This window comes from Drosophila subobscura, chromosome O (assembly GCF_008121235.1).
Source record: "Drosophila subobscura isolate 14011-0131.10 chromosome O, UCBerk_Dsub_1.0, whole genome shotgun sequence".
Lineage (NCBI taxonomy): Eukaryota > Metazoa > Arthropoda > Insecta > Diptera > Drosophilidae > Drosophila > Drosophila subobscura.
In genome coordinates, this window is record NC_048533.1 from 27,002,217 (window position 1) to 27,018,651 (window position 16,435).

General features: G+C 38.3%; 1 protein-coding gene across 1 annotated transcript in view; it reads left to right on the plus strand.

Annotated features, from left to right (window-relative positions):
- The first annotated feature begins 2,322 nt into the window (after positions 1-2,322).
- The window catches only part of LOC117897786 (multidrug resistance-associated protein 4-like), a 36,230-nt gene continuing 22,117 nt past the window's right edge, over positions 2,323-16,435 (plus strand). The window contains exon 1 of the mRNA XM_034806835.1: positions 2,323-2,906. Coding sequence (XP_034662726.1) covers positions 2,827-2,906 — 80 coding nt within the window. The 5' untranslated portion in view covers positions 2,323-2,826. The remainder of the gene's footprint in view (positions 2,907-16,435) is intronic.

Genomic DNA, 16,435 nt, shown 5'->3' on the forward strand with positions numbered 1-16,435 from the left:
CCAAAAAAAAAAACCAAACACACAAAAAACTCTTACACACTCACCTACTCTCACTTTATATAATTATAATCTTGTATCTGTTGGATTTGTTGTACTCTGCCATTTTTGGTGTGATATTCTATTGGTTGTGGCGGCTCTTTTTGGGCCGTTTTACACGTTGTTGCATTTCTACTAATCGCATTGAGCCACACTCTCAGCGGCCAACGCATGATCGAATAAGAAAACCAAAAACAAAAATACATACATAAAACATGCATATGTATATTAAAACTTATTCAATTTCCTGTTGTTGTTTTGGTTGTACTACACACATGCCTACATGGGTTCTTGAATTCGTTTTCACTAACTGTAACTGATTGCCAAACTTTGTTAACTATTTTAGTCCATACATACATACGTACACACATACTTTTAGGTTTAAGCACTTGTAATTTAATCGAACATGATTTGAGCAAACTTAATGAAAATGAACTAAACTTAAAAAAAAAACAAAACGAAAATAAAATGGTGGTCGTAACTAAAAAAAATCAACGAATTTTTTTTTTAATTTGAAATAGAGGGGAGCAGAAGACAGAAGACGAGAAAGTATTGATGATATGTAGATCCTCTTGGAAGTTTTAACTTTGTTTTATTGATATGATTCTAAAAATATTGAATAAAAAGCTATCTGAGGTCGGCAGCTGAGGTCTAGTCTACAATTTTTAATTGATCCGTTTTTTCCGAAAAAAGAAATCCATTTTCTTAACATTTTTTAAAATAAACATTTAATTGCTATAGAACTCGAAAATTGAGACGCTTCTTACGCGTCACAACTTTTAAACCCGGTACCAAGTAATACATCTGTACCTTAGTGGTTTTTTCACACTGTACCTTTCCCTTTTTTTTTACATATGACATCTATGTACATCAGGGCTCGGCACGGCCCTATCCCATGGGTGCGGGACAAGGCGCTGCTGCTGCGCTGCTGCTGCGCTGCTGCTGCGCTGCTGCTGCGCTGCTGCTGCGCTGCTGCTGCGCTGCTGCTGCACTGCCCTCACGTACAAGCGTATTACAGTGATTCGTACCAATACCAATGTTCCGTTTTGCGTGCGTCTTCACACACAAACGCAAAAACGACTCGTTAATTGTATGGGTGCCGAGCCCTGATGTACATCACTTCTCATGCCAACACGCTCTTTTGGCTCGTCCCCCTCCCCAAGAACCGCACCCTACACGAAGCAGAGAATGTATGAGAGATTGTGCCAAAAACAAAAAAAAAGTTGCTGGACGGGATGGGTTTAGCCACTGCAAATAAATTTCTTCATTCTGGCTATAATAATGATCCTATCCCAATTCTGTGATCTGGTAAATATGATTATTCCCTACGCAATGGCGTTTTTAGTTTTCTTCTATCTTTAAAATTATGGCTGTGGGAGATTTTCGCCCTTTGTGGGGGCGAAAGGGGTCAAGCACCTTTTGAAAATACACTTGTAACAGTATGAGCATACAGAAGTCTTCAGAAGTCTGAAGATTACTTTTTGTTTGCTGTTTTAATTGCTGTTGATAGCTTTACGTAGGTTCTTAGCATCTTTTTTTATTCCAAAAGCTTTTTTGATTAGAAGCCGTTTCACAAATTCTTGCAAGAAGCATTTCAAACATAAATAAAACGATTTCACAATTCTGAGCAATTTTATCTCTCCATGTGTTCATGTTCTCTCTCCTCTTGCTCGCTTTTTTCATCTCTCTCTCGCTCTCTTTTTTTAAATCTCTCTCTCGCTCTCTTTTTTTCAATCTCTCTTTCTCTCTCTATCTTGCTCTGTTTCCATCGTACTCTCTTGTTATTTGACAACAAAAACTAACATAATAAATCGGTGAATGGTAAATAGTTTGTTAATTTATGAATTCTTCGTTTTCGTTGCCATGCGACCAGTTAATCCAACAAAAATCACAGTTATTTCGCTCTCATGCAAAATCAGTGAGAGCAAGAGTGCGCGCATGCGCAAGGTATAACTATAGAAGGTACGCATTCCGCTTGCCTAAGCCTGCACATGATAACACATATGATATACGGTGGTCCCGTCGGACAACTACAAAAATTCTCGCTGCAAAAACTGAAATAAATATCGTTTTGTACGCTGTCAAGGGTTAATATTTGTGTACAAACACACAACCTTTCCCGAAAACGAATCGATCAGCCAGCCGACGGAAGCATCTTATATACATATGTAATTGCATCGTGACTGGTATCTGGTACTTGGTGCCCGCTTGCGAGAGAGTTGTCCCTTCCCCTTACTATACCTACCCTGCTAAACAAAATATATAAATGCTCGAGCTGAGAGCAGATTTTTTTTGTTTCTGCTCTCCCGTTTCGGTTTTCGCGTAAAATAATTGTTAACTTTACATATTTAATTAGTATAGCTTTAGAAGTGTTGACATATTGTCAATATTATTAGTGTGTCTGCCCGTGCAGTCGGACGGTTGTAGTTTTTGCTTTGTACAAAGAAAAGTCGGGGCGCAGTTCATTGTTCATTGTTGGTGCGTTGTTGGCAGCTCTGCCAGAAGCAACAAACGGTAAAATTCTCACAGTCATTGCACTAACGGCACAAACCGAACTGAATGCAGCTGACCTCGACCTAGGCAATTTTCGCATACGAATTTTGTTGTTGCCGGCAACTTAGAATTGATTTTCGTAACTGCAGTAGACTGTGATCGCCGCACCACTATAGGATATAGTACAGAGAGAGAGGGAGACAGGTGCTGCAATTCCCTTGTTCCCCTGTATTCTTTCGCTCCCTCAGCCGTAACGGTAAACGGCCCTGTGTAGAACAAATCAAGAATACGAATATTATGAACCGCACCAGAAGGAAAGTCGTCCGTCCAAAGAATCCCTACACCAAAGCGAACTGCTTTTCACAATGGACTTTCTGGTAAGTGTTTATCTATATAACCATAATAGCGGCTTCATCGTGGTCGCCCCCCAATCATTAGTCATGTGCACATTATTTACGGTAAATTACTTTTTTTTGTACTGTAACTGCCTGTGCGTAGCCCACATTAAGTGTGTTTAGCACGTGTTGTACCATATTGTAGTGACAAATATGCCGCCCCTGCTTATCTCTTCGCCTTCATCATAGTATAAATAAAACAGTGAAGCCTTATCTGATGGCTAGCCCCGACACTTTCTCTGCTAGAGGCCTATCTGATTGCTAACCCCAACATATTCGATTGCGATAAGAGCATAGAAGAAGAAAATTAGCCACCAAATTTAATGAGAATTAGAACTAACATCCATTAAATTGGAAACGACAATTTTATTAGATGTCATTGTTGCACACCAAGGTTACCTTGCCATCTGGCCACAATATATGTACATTGTACATTATGTACATATGTACATATGTATTTACAACATAGTATGTATGAACACTGTAGGCTTGCCAATTAGAGGCAGCTGTGGCAGCGATTTATTGCAGCTGTCATACTTTACTAGATTCAAATTTCAATGTAAGCTGATAACAAACTTTAAATGTTTTCATTACTAGTGCCTAGTACAGCCCCCAAGCCTATCAGCAGACAGCCAGACCGGTCGTGAACTGAATTGAGCAGAATTGTATTTCATTAATAAAGACTCTTAACGATCCCACAGTGAAGCCTCGCATTGGTCAACACGGCTCATGGGCTAAATGATTTCTTGAAATTGTATTTCCCCCCTGAAAGTTTCCACTGCATTGCACATATTGAATTGTTAATCGAAAAATGTACATGAACAATGAAGATACATATGTATATAAGGGATTTCTTCGTAGCCAACCATCACGAGAATTCTTTTTTGTCCCCTTCAATAGCTACTCTGCTCTGTAGACGTATATTTTTTATCACATTGTGTTACCAAGGAAGGTCACATGGCGACCGTGACAGGACGAAAAAAAAAATAATTCTGCAAAAACGGTTTTCCAATAAAAACAAAAGAAAATGTGCATTTAAAATACACTTCCAAATGACCGTGAACAGTGAGACCCAAAAATAATCCTGCGTATCCAAATTTCACGTTTAAATTGCCTCTAATAAATTACTGGATTTTAAAAAAAAAAAAAAATTAAACAAGAAGCGTGCTGACATAAAAGAAGATAAAGACCTGAAAAGGCACCGACAGCGCTACATAGAGCGTACGACGAATACCTGTGCGATGACCGGCACCGGAACCGCCTGAGCCCAGAGGCCCAGGACATCAGCAGCCGAAAAATAAATTCGCGTGAGAGGCCTAACGCCCCTTACGCCACCGGTGGATGCCAATCTGGAATCAGATTTAATAAACGCTGCTCCCCTCGAGCAAAGGGACAAGCCAAGCCTACAGGAGGCTCTGGAGGCTTGTCCAACCGATGGACCACGCCCACTCACAATAGCTGAGTACCGGGCACGCCAACAGCCGCAACAGCCCAAGCCAAAGAAGAAGCGGGGAGGGAAGCGAATTAAACTGCTCCGGGAACGTAGGTTGGTCAAAGACCTACTACGGACAGAAAAAATCAACGAGGACCAGGAAAAATTGAAAACCCAACTGGAGGAACTCAACAACAAACTTTGCGATGCAAAGTAACGCAATAAAGGCTGCATTTTGCCAATGCCTGAATTGCCAATAATTTAAACTTCTACCCACAAGTCGATGCGTAACACGCTGCTTGTAAACTACTAATATCTGTTAGGCTTTCACTAAAAACATAGGACTGATAAAAAAAATATTTAAAGCATCTCAAAAACTAATATGAATGAAAGACAATACTATAAGTAAGTTAGGAAATGACACCAAAAATAAGCCATATATAAATGGCATACTTTTTCATAGAGAAACAGGGATTGTCACCAACATGGGTTTAGTAGACACCAAGACAGTGGATTCCACTGCAAATGTAATTAATAAAGTAGAATCAAAAGAAATTGATTTAGGCTTTACTAATACCCTGTTGATAATAATTGTTGTTATTTTGTGTGCTAACGTCTTTTTCAAGATTTATAAGCTGCACAATAAATGCCTTAAAAAGAAATATTTGAGTAAGGCTAATGATTTGGACAAAATATAGAATTTGAAAAGGAAAAATAAAATGACAACTCTAAACGCAATTAGGAATGTTTATAACAGGGACCCAAATTTTAAAAACAGAATTTTACAATTGGTCTCAACGACCCCAAGGAGCATATTAGAGCTCGAATATATGTACATGAGTACATTTCATTTAGAATTTTCGCCCTTAATAGACTGTTCAAAAACACAAAAAGCAATTGTGTTAACTACCATTCCAGGTATTGTAGTAAAATCAATAATAAATGAACATTCGATACTGGGCAGAGTAATTGACTTTGCAATATTTAAAACTTAAAACCAAGAATGGAATGGCAGGAAATTTACAAATCATTAGAAGAAAATAAAAGTAGATTTGACAAATCATACAAATCACTTACACAAAATAGGACAATACAAAGAGCTACAGTGAATAGGCATGCGACCATATTAGTTGAGTGTTTCAACGAGGCACGTACACTAATACATGAAAATAGAGAACGCATAAAAGAACAAAATTGGTCGCAGGTATCAAAATTTTTGATCAGACTTCGATCAAATTTGATATCGATTCAAAGGAAATTCAATTTGGATATATCAATTCCAACAGTTTTGAATACTCCATTGACAATAGACATAGAACAACCCGGAACAAGTCAAACTCAAGAACTTGACCGAGAAGTTGAATCAATTGATCAAGAAACAGAAGTGGAAGAAAAAGATCTACACGATCTAACGATCCAAGCTGTATTAACAGTACCACAATATCAAGATCAAGAATTGTCTGATTCCGATTCACTGAATAGTGTGATAGAACAAAAACACATCAGAATGGCAGACGACACAATTGCCCAACGGGCATATATCAAAGATATTTCGCACGCCATACCTGAATTTAACGGACAAAAACTTCATTTGCAGCGATTCATAACAGCGATTAAATTAGTTAACCTAACAAAAGGCCCTTATGAATCTTTAGCAATCGAAGTAATAAAATCAAAGATTATAGGATCAACACTGTACAAAGTTCAAGAACTTACAACAATAAATGAAATTATAAAGAAATTACAAGACACTATAGTCGGTGAAACGTCTGACGTAGTCAAAGCAAAATTGGCAAAAGTATGCCAAAAGGAAATACTGCAACCCAATTTACCACAGAAATCGATAATTTGCGAAAGCTACTTGAAGCTTCGTACATCGATGAAGGACTACCAGCCGAACATGCCGATAAATTCAGTACAAAAGAAGCCATTAGCACAATGGTTAAAAATTGTGAGCATGGTAAACTAAAAACCATTTTAGAAGCAGGTAACTTTACGACCATGAACGACGCCGTCGCAAAGTATATACAATGTAGTACTGAGATGACTGGCAATGCTAATTCAATATTGTACACGCGTAGAGGACAAGCTTATCGCGGTAGTAACTACCGAAGTAACTATCGAGGTAGAGAAAATGGTCGTGGTTACTACAATAACAGCAATTCAAACAGGAACTTCAATTACAATAACAATTATCAGCCAAATAATTATAGAGGTCGTGGTAATTATAGAGGAAATAACCGTGGTAACGGCACATCCCATAACAACCAAAACTACGTCAGAAATGGGAACAGAGGACACAACAATAATGTCCGTGTTACCCAGACGGCTTCGGGAAACTCCCAAACTCCTTTAGATACTCCAAACTATTAAAAGCAAAGGTTCAAACCATCAATCTCAATCTTAACATTTTCGTGTCATTTAACAATGCCAATACAGGAAAACATCTAACATTCCTAGTAGATACAGGAGCGAACATATCGCTAATAAAAGAAACTTCAGATGTCTTCAACGACATACAAATAAATAGTAAAATAGATATTCAAGGCATAGGTGAAGGTATTATAAAATCCCTAGGCCTTGCACCAATAGAGCTACAGACAGATAAATACATAATTCCTCACAATTTCCATTTAGTAAACAAAAATTTCGCAATACCATGTGATGGAATAATAGGGATTGATTTTATAAAAGCATTAAATTGTCAAATTGATCTAAAACCTTCAGAAGACTGGTTTATAATACGACCAAACAATATAAACATTCACATTTATGTTCCAATAACATACAGTTCTGGTAACAATACAATACTTCTACCAGCAAGATCACAAGTTATTCAATAAAATTATATCAGAAATGACGGATGTCTTTTCTTTAAAATCCCTATCTCCGGAAGTTATATTTATAAAATATAGCCGACGGCACTTGAATATGATCCACACAAGCATGTGGATCTTCCCCTCGCGCCCCCCCGCTATCAACAGCGCTGGGCATATATAACAAACATATAAATGCGGCCGCTCCGCTGCCGGCGTTGCTGGCGGCGCAGCTACGAGCCCTCAACCAAGTAAATTTAAGAAACATACAAAAGAGCATTCAATAAAATTATATCAGAAATGACGGATGTCTTTTCTTTAAAATCCCTATCTCCGGAAGTTATATAACGGAAATATAACTTCCGGAGATAGGGATTTTAAAGAAAAGACATCCGTCATTTCTGATATAATTTTATTGAATGCTCTTTTGTATGTTTCTTAAATTCTACTTGGCTGAGGGCCAGCGTAGCTGCGCCGCCAGCAACGCCGGCAGCGGAGCGGCCGCATTTATATGTTTGTTATATATGCCCAGCGCTGTTGATAGCGGGGGGGCGCGAGGGGAAGATCCACATGCTTGTGTGGATCATATTCAAGTGCCGTCGGCTATGCTATACATGCCGACGCTGCACTAATGTAGTACCAGGCATATATGTGTGATCGTATTTCGTCGCACTGAATATGCCTGGGAATGTTTATTGCATAAACACTGCAACAAAGTGTTACAGTGTGTTCCCTTTTAAGTACTCTTGGTACAGTGGGTATTGGCTATATATATGCATACTACATCTCCCTCCTTTTGAAAAATAACGTAATATTTATGAAGTTATTTTATAATTTTAATATGATAGTTATTTAGAAAAATATATTTAGAAAAAGAAAAAATTTTTTTTTTTTTTTTTTTTTTTTAATTAAATGAATTTAATACTAATACATACATATATATCCCATAGTTCAAAAAAAAAATTTTTTTTTTTTTTTTTTTTTTTTTTTTTTTGTTTCAGTAAAGAAAATTAAAAAGATTTGATATATTCCTATAGATATACTTATGTATGGCCATACTAATTCTATCTATGAGTAAAAAAGTTTTAGTCTATCCTTATGTACTTTTTGTTTTTTGTCTTTTATATTTGAAATTGTTATATTATCATTTTCTCCTATACTATCTACCTTATATGGTCCAGTATATTTAAAATCTAACTTATGACCTGTTTCATTTTTCAATAAAACCTTATCTCCTATTGCTATTTCTAAATCTTTTATTTTCGAGTCATATATAATTTTATTTCTTCTCTTATTCTCCTCGAGCATAGTTCTTGCTCTTTTATAAGCTATTTCTAACCTATATTTACTCTCTTTAGAGTAATCTTCTATGTTATATATAGGTGCTATATTATCTATACTATAAAATTTTGTTGGTATATTTGGTGTTCTACCGAATACCAATTCATATGGACAATAATTATGTGCCATTGATGGTGTAGTGTTGAAGCAGAAAACAAAATATTGGAGCCATACGTCCCAATCAGTCTTATCAACCGATATGTATGAACGTATGTACTCATTAAAAGTTCTATGACTTCTTTCTACTGTTCCTACTGTCTGGTGGTGGTGCGCTGTTGACGTTATGTTTTCTATTTTTAGATATTTACATAAGTCGTTAATGATTGAATTTTTATATTCTGTACCCATGTCCGTGATGAACGTCTTCATTGGACCGTACTTCAGAATAAATTTTTCAAAGATAGCTTTTGCTACCGTATTTGCGCTTTTATTTGATATTGGGATGGCAACTAGATATTTTGTTAAGTCACAGATTAAAGTGACTGCATATTCGTTGCCATTTTCTGATCTTGGTAATGGACCTATTGTATCCACTATCACTCTGTCAAAAGCATGTACAGGTGTATCAGTTATTGTTAATGGAGTTTTAGTATGCGTAGTTATTTTCGCTTTTTGGCATTTTGGACATTTTCGTATGTACTTGGTTATATCGCGAGTTAAACCTTTCCAGAAATAATATCTTTTGACCTTGGCCAAGGTTTTTGTTATGCCTGTATGTCCTCCTTGTATGGGATCGTCATGGTATGTAAACACAGTATAGCTTCTTTTTTTTTTCTCATTATTTATTTGGGTCACCGGCTTGAGTAGCGCTACTCTTAATGATTTTAGTATCTTATTGCCCATTATTTTAAAAAGATTCTATTGAAATAGTTTCAAAGATCTTATCGCTCGGTGCCATCTTGAGTTGGCTAATTTTTAGTATACCGGCTTGTAATTCAAGCCTTTGGAAGAACTGACCTAAATCGAGAATTCCATTGGTGTACATATTGCCAACATCAATTCTTGCTATAACTTTTTTCCATGTTTTAGCAAACATTTTGAATCTGTTATTCGCAAGGTCACTACCTTTCGTACTTCGTCATTTACAATGACTTCATATACGTTGGGCTGAGAAGCTTTATTTAGAGTTTGCCTAGGCAAATCTAATTTTTCTGTTCCTGCGCAGGAATTTTTCTGTTTACTTTGGTTTCTGGTAGTGACTTTTAGTATTGTTCCTGTTTTGTGTATTTCTTTGTAAATCTTTGATGGTTATTCTTGATAACGCATCTGCTACATAATTATCTTTTCCCTTTAGATACTCGACTGTGAAGTCATATTCCTCTAATTCGAGCCGCATGCGTGTAAGTTTTGAGCTAGGATTGACCATTGAAAATAAGTATGTTAGTGGTCTGTGGTCCGTTTTCACTGTAAAGTGTTTTCCATAAATATATGGTCGAAAATGAGTAATTGCCCAATGAATTGCTGCTAATTCTTGTTCTGTTGTACTTTTGTTACTTTCGCCCTTGGTGAATGATCTGGACGCGTATGCAATTGGAAGTTGGAGATCTTTATGGTTTTGAGTTAAAACCGCTCCACACGCTTGCTTACTTGCATCCGTTATTATACAAAATTCTTTTGTGAAGTCTGGGTATTGTAACAAAGTTGGTTTGATGAGTTGCTCTTTTTAAGTGTAAAAATGCATTTTGGCATTCATCTGACCACTCAAATGGAACATTCTTTTTACATAATCTGGTTATGTGCCGGGAATAGTCGGCGAAGTTTCTAATAAAACGTCTGTAATAATTGCAGAATGCAACGAATCTTCTAGCGCTGTCCGCGTCGTGCGGGACTGGATAATTTTTGATGACGTCATATTTCTTGTCATCTGGCAAGATTCCTTTATCAGTGCATTTATGGCCGAGAAAGGTCACTTCATGCATGAAAAATGAACATTTTTGTGGATGTAATTTTTAGGTTGTGTTTCCTACATACCTCAAAAAAATATCTTGTAAGTTTTTGAGCATATGTTTTTCGGAACAACCAATGACTATAAGATCGTCCATATATAGGAATGCTTGCGAAGCTTCAAGTCCAGAGAATGCAATGGTCATCATTCTCTGAAATGAATTTGGCGCTATTTTTAAACCAAATGGTAATCGCGTGAAGCGATATGAGCCATTGCTCGTTGAAAAAGACGTTATATTACGTGAACTTTCTTCTAGTTCAATTTGATGAAAACCTGACATTAAGTCAAGGCATGAGAAATATTTTGCTCTACCTAGTTGATCCAAAATGTCATCAATTCTAGGTAGTGGGAATTTATCTGACAAGAGTTTCTTATTTATTTGACGATAGTCAACTACTAATCGCCATTTCTTTTGTTCAGTGCCCGGAAGGGCTTTCTTTGGTACAAGTAATAGTGGGCTGTTATATTCTGATACGGACGGTTCGACTATTTTGTCGTCTATTAATTTTCCTACTTGCTTCTGGATCTCTGTAACTTGGCTATGCGGGCTTCGATAGTTTTGATGTATACTGGTTCGTCATCCTTCAATCTCAATTTTTGTTTATAAAAATTATTTGTTGTTATTGATTCGGTGTCAAGCCCGAATATGTCACTATATTTGGAACATAATTCCGTTAATGGTTGTTTGAACGGAGCTGGAAAATTCTTTTTGAGCTGAGCTAGGACAGTTTGTTCCCTGATTTTAGAAGTTGTTTGAACTACATTGTAATTCGAAAGTGGTTCATATTTTAAATTATTTATATTAATTAATTGGTCGGTACTGGTCGTATTCAGTAATCGGACAAACGCATTTTGCGTGGTTGCAACTGTGTTTGCAACAAAAATACCAGTTTGGATTTCCTGGTTTGGAATTAGAACATTATCTTCACTTGAAGTTAGTTCTATTTTTCGAATAACTTGTGATCTTGCTGGTAGAAGTATTGTATTGTTACCAGAACTGTATGTTATTGGAACATAAATGTGAATGTTTATATTGTTTGGTCGTATTATAAACCAGTCTTCTGAAGGTTTTAGATCAATTTGACAATTTAATGCTTTTATAAAATCAATCCCTATTATTCCATCACATGGTATTGCGAAATTTTTGTTTACTAAATGGAAATTGTGAGGAATTATGTATTTATCTGTCTGTAGCTCTATTGGTGCAAGGCCTAGGGATTTTATAATACCTTCACCTATGCCTTGAATATCTATTTTACTATTTATTTGTATGTCGTTGAAGACATCTGAAGTTTCTTTTATTAGCGATATGTTCGCTCCTGTATCTACTAGGAATGTTAGATGTTTTCCTGTATTGGCATTGTTAAATGACACGAAAATGTTAAGATTGAGATTGATGGTTTGAACCTTTGCTTTTAATAGTTTGGAGTATCTAAAGGAGTTTGGGAGTTTCCCGAAGCCGTCTGGGTAACACGGACATTATTGTTGTGTCCTCTGTTCCCATTTCTGACGTAGTTTTGGTTGTTATGGGATGTGCCGTTACCACGGTTATTTCCTCTATAATTACCACGACCTCTATAATTATTTGGCTGATAATTGTTATTGTAATTGAAGTTCCTGTTTGAATTGCTGTTATTGTAGTAACCACGACCATTTTCTCTACCTCGATAGTTACTTCGGTAGTTACTACCGCGATAAGCTTGTCCTCTACGCGTGTACAATATTGAATTAGCATTGCCAGTCATCTCAGTACTACATTGTATATACTTTGCGACGGCGTCGTTCATGGTCGTAAAGTTACCTGCTTCTAAAATGGTTTTTAGTTTACCATGCTCACAATTTTTAACCATTGTGCTAATGGCTTCTTTTGTACTGAATTTATCGGCATGTTCGGCTGGTAGTCCTTCATCGATGTACGAAGCTTCAAGTAGCTTTCGCAAATTATCGATTTCTGTGGTAAATTGGGTTGCAGTATTTCCTTTTTGGCATACTTTTGCCAATTTTGCTTTGACTACGTCAGACGTTTCACCGACTATAGTGTCTTGTAATTTCTTTATAATTTCATTTATTGTTGTAAGTTCTTGAACTTTGTACAGTGTTGATCCTATAATCTTTGATTTTATTACTTCGATTGCTAAAGATTCATAAGGGCCTTTTGTTAGGTTAACTAATTTAATCGCTGTTATGAATCGCTGCAAATGAAGTTTTTGTCCGTTAAATTCAGGTATGGCGTGCGAAATATCTTTGATATATGCCCGTTGGGCAATTGTGTCGTCTGCCATTCTGATGTGTTTTTGTTCTATCACACTATTCAGTGAATCGGAATCAGACAATTCTTGATCTTGATATTGTGGTACTGTTAATACAGCTTGGATCGTTAGATCGTGTAGATCTTTTTTCTTCCACTTCTGTTTCTTGATCAATTGATTCAACTTCTCGGTCAAGTTCTTGAGTTTGACTTGTTCCGGGTTGTTCTATGTCTATTGTCAATGGAGTATTCAAAACTGTTGGAATTGAAATATCCAAATTGAATTTCCTTTGAATCGATATCAAATTTGATCGAAGTCTGATCAAAAAATTTTGATACCTGCGACCAATTTTGTTCTTTTATGCGTTCTCTATTTTCATGTATTAGTGTACGTGCCTCGTTGAAACACTCAACTAATATGGTCGCATGCCTATTCACTGTAGCTCTTTGTATTGTCCTATTTTGTGTAAGTGATTTGTATGATTTGTCAAATCTACTTTTATTTTCTTCTAATGATTTGTAAATTTCCTGCCATTCCATTCTTGGTTTTAAGTTTTAAATATTGCAAAGTCAATTACTCTGCCCAGTATCGAATGTTCATTTATTATTGATTTTACTACAATACCTGGAATGGTAGTTAACACAATTGCTTTTTGTGTTTTTGAACAGTCTATTAAGGGCGAAAATTCTAAATGAAATGTACTCATGTACATATATTCGAGCTCTAATATGCTCCTTGGGGTCGTTGAGACCAATTGTAAAATTCTGTTTTTAAAATTTGGGTCCCTGTTATAAACATTCCTAATTGCGTTTAGAGTTGTCATTTTATTTTTCCTTTTCAAATTCTATATTTTGTCCAAATCATTAGCCTTACTCAAATATTTCTTTTTAAGGCATTTATTGTGCAGCTTATAAATCTTGAAAAAGACGTTAGCACACCTAAAAAAATAACAACAATTATTATCAACAGGGTATTAGTAAAGCCCTAAATCAATTTCTTTTGATTCTACTTTATTAATTACATTTGCAGTGGAATCCACTGTCTTGGTGTCTACTAAACCCATGTTGGTGACAATCCCTGTTTCTCTATGAAAAAGTATGCCATTTATATATGGCTTATTTTTGGTGTCATTTCCTAACTTACTTATAGTATTGTCTTTCATTCATATTAGTTTTGAGATGCTTTAAATTTTTTTTATCAGTCCTATGTTTTAGTGAAAGCCTAACAGATATTAGTAGTTTACAAGCAGCGTGTTACGCATCGACTTGTGGGTAGAAGTTTAAATTATTGGCAATTCAGGCATTGGCAAAATGCAGCCTTTATTGCGTTACTTTGCATCGCAAAGTTTGTTGTTGAGTTCCTCCAGTTGGGTTTTCAATTTTTCCTGGTCCTCGTTGATTTTTTCTGTCCGTAGTAGGTCTTTGACCAACCTACGTTCCCGGAACAGTTTAATTCGCTTCCCTCCCCGCTTCTTCTTTGGCTTGGGCTGTTGCGGCTGTTGGCGTGCCCGGTACTCAGCTATTGTGAGTGGGCGTGGTCCATCGGTTGGACAAGCCTCCAGAGCCTCCTGTAGGCTTGGCTTGTCCCTTTGCTCGAGGGGAGCAGCGTTTATTAAATCTGATTCCAGATTGGCATCCACCGGTGGCGTAAGGGGCGTTAGGCCTCTCACGCGAATTTATTTTTCGGCTGCTGATGTCCTGGGCCTCTGGGCTCAGGCGGTTCCGGTGCCGGTCATCGCACAGGTATTCGTCGTACGCTCTATGTAGCGCTGTCGGTGCCTTTTCAGGTCTTTATCTTCTTTTTATGTCAGCACGCTTCTTGTTTAATTTTTTTTTTTTTTTTTTTTTTTTTATTAAAATCCAGTAATTTATTAGAGGCAATTTAAACGTGAAATTTGGATACGCAGGATTATTTTTGGGTCTCACTGTTCACGGTCATTTGGAAGTGTATTTTAAATGCACATTTTCTTTTGTTTTTATTGGAAAACCGTTTTTGCAGAATTATTTTTTTTTTTTTTCGTCCTGTCACGGTCGCCATGTAAATATAACTTCCGGAGATAGGGATTTTTAAAGAAAAGACTATATGCATACTACACCAAGTTGAAGCCGGAGACTCGGTTAAGTATTTCCCAAAAGCTGACCTGGGCTGAAAAGCTGGCTATCACATGGCATTAATAGGGGCTTTGGGTTGCATTGTAACGAACCCTTTTTGTATTGTTGCCTCGACGACCAGCGGGAAATGGGGTGGTTGCAACGAATTTGTATTGTTTCGACGACCAAGTAATAACGCAGGATTGGTTTAATTCTGATATTTCAGGTTTTATTCAATATATTAAGGTTCTCTGTTAGCCTAGCTTATTGTTATAGTATCGCTATCGTGCTACCTGTCGACTTTGGCGGGTCGGATCCGGGCGTTGCACGCTGATGCTGCTGAACTGGGGCAATTGATCTTACTCCGCCACACCAATTCCGCACTCTAACGGTTCGCCTTTCACCGTTCTAACCTCGTCCAAAATCTACCGTACACTCTGATTATGTAAGACTCACTCTGGGTCTTCGATGCCGCTGGTCCCGTTACACCTTCCGTTATTTTTGCACTTCGATTCACTTGTACTCGACTTAGCTCTTGGGCTGCTCGCGCGCGAAAAGATCCCGTGCCTTGGCTGCCGCCCTCATTATATAGGCGCCGGCTAACGGTTCTCCCACGAGGCCAGTACTTTTCCATCGTCGATTCTGATGCTTTCTCCCTTCTTCGTAACGGGACCTCGATCTCATGGCCATATTTGGTCATGCGTCGGCCCGCTGCCAGTACTTTTCCATCGTCGATTCTGATGCTTTTCCCTTCTTCGTAACGGGACCTCGATCTCATGGCCATATTTGGTCATGCGTCGGCCCGCTGCCGGCCCGATCCCATCCTTCCGCTCTCTTTCGAGCCGCCATATTGGGCTCCCCGCTCTCTGAGCGCTTCTTCCAGATTGTTCTCTCTTCTGTGTCGCCATCTTGGGCTCCCCGCTCTCTGAGTACCTCTTCCATATTCGCCGTGCTCGGATATCCGAGCCCTAGGCTTTAGCCCTCTAAAGCCTGTGAGGAACGCGTTCCCTCACACTCCCCTCTTTCTTCGGGAAGCGGAAAGCCTCCGTTTTCCGCCGTACCAGCGCGTCGCTTTTGAATCAACGCGCGCGTACCAGCGCGCGCGCTTTTGAATCAACCGCGTACCAGCGTCGCTTTTAAATCAACGCGCGCGCCTACGGCCTACGCATTGGCGCGCGCGCAGCCTCCGGTTGAACCGGTCCCGGTTAACCGGTTCGGTGCCGCCAGACCGACGCAACATGCCCTCACGATCGATAGGTGGTGGGGCTGCCATATCTCCGGCTCTCTGCACTGCGATCGATAGGTGGCCGGTTGCCAGATAGGGGAAACTCGGTGTTGGGAAACGATAGTGGTGAGTTGCCAGATCTGGATGAATCGATGTTGTGATCGATAATGCGCGGGGTTGCATCTTCGTGAACTCGATATGCGCGGGGTTGCCAGACCCAGTGAACTCGTTTTTTCTTTCTCGCATGGCTCGTGTTTCCGGTAAGTAATTAAATAAACAACATATTTTCCCATTACTCACCTTCGCCTCCCCTCTCCTAGGTTATTCCACCTCGCCGCGCCCCGCCGACCACCCTGGGCCCCCCCTTTCTTCCCAGCGGCGCCAACGAATGTCTTGCCTGCCCGATGTCCCGA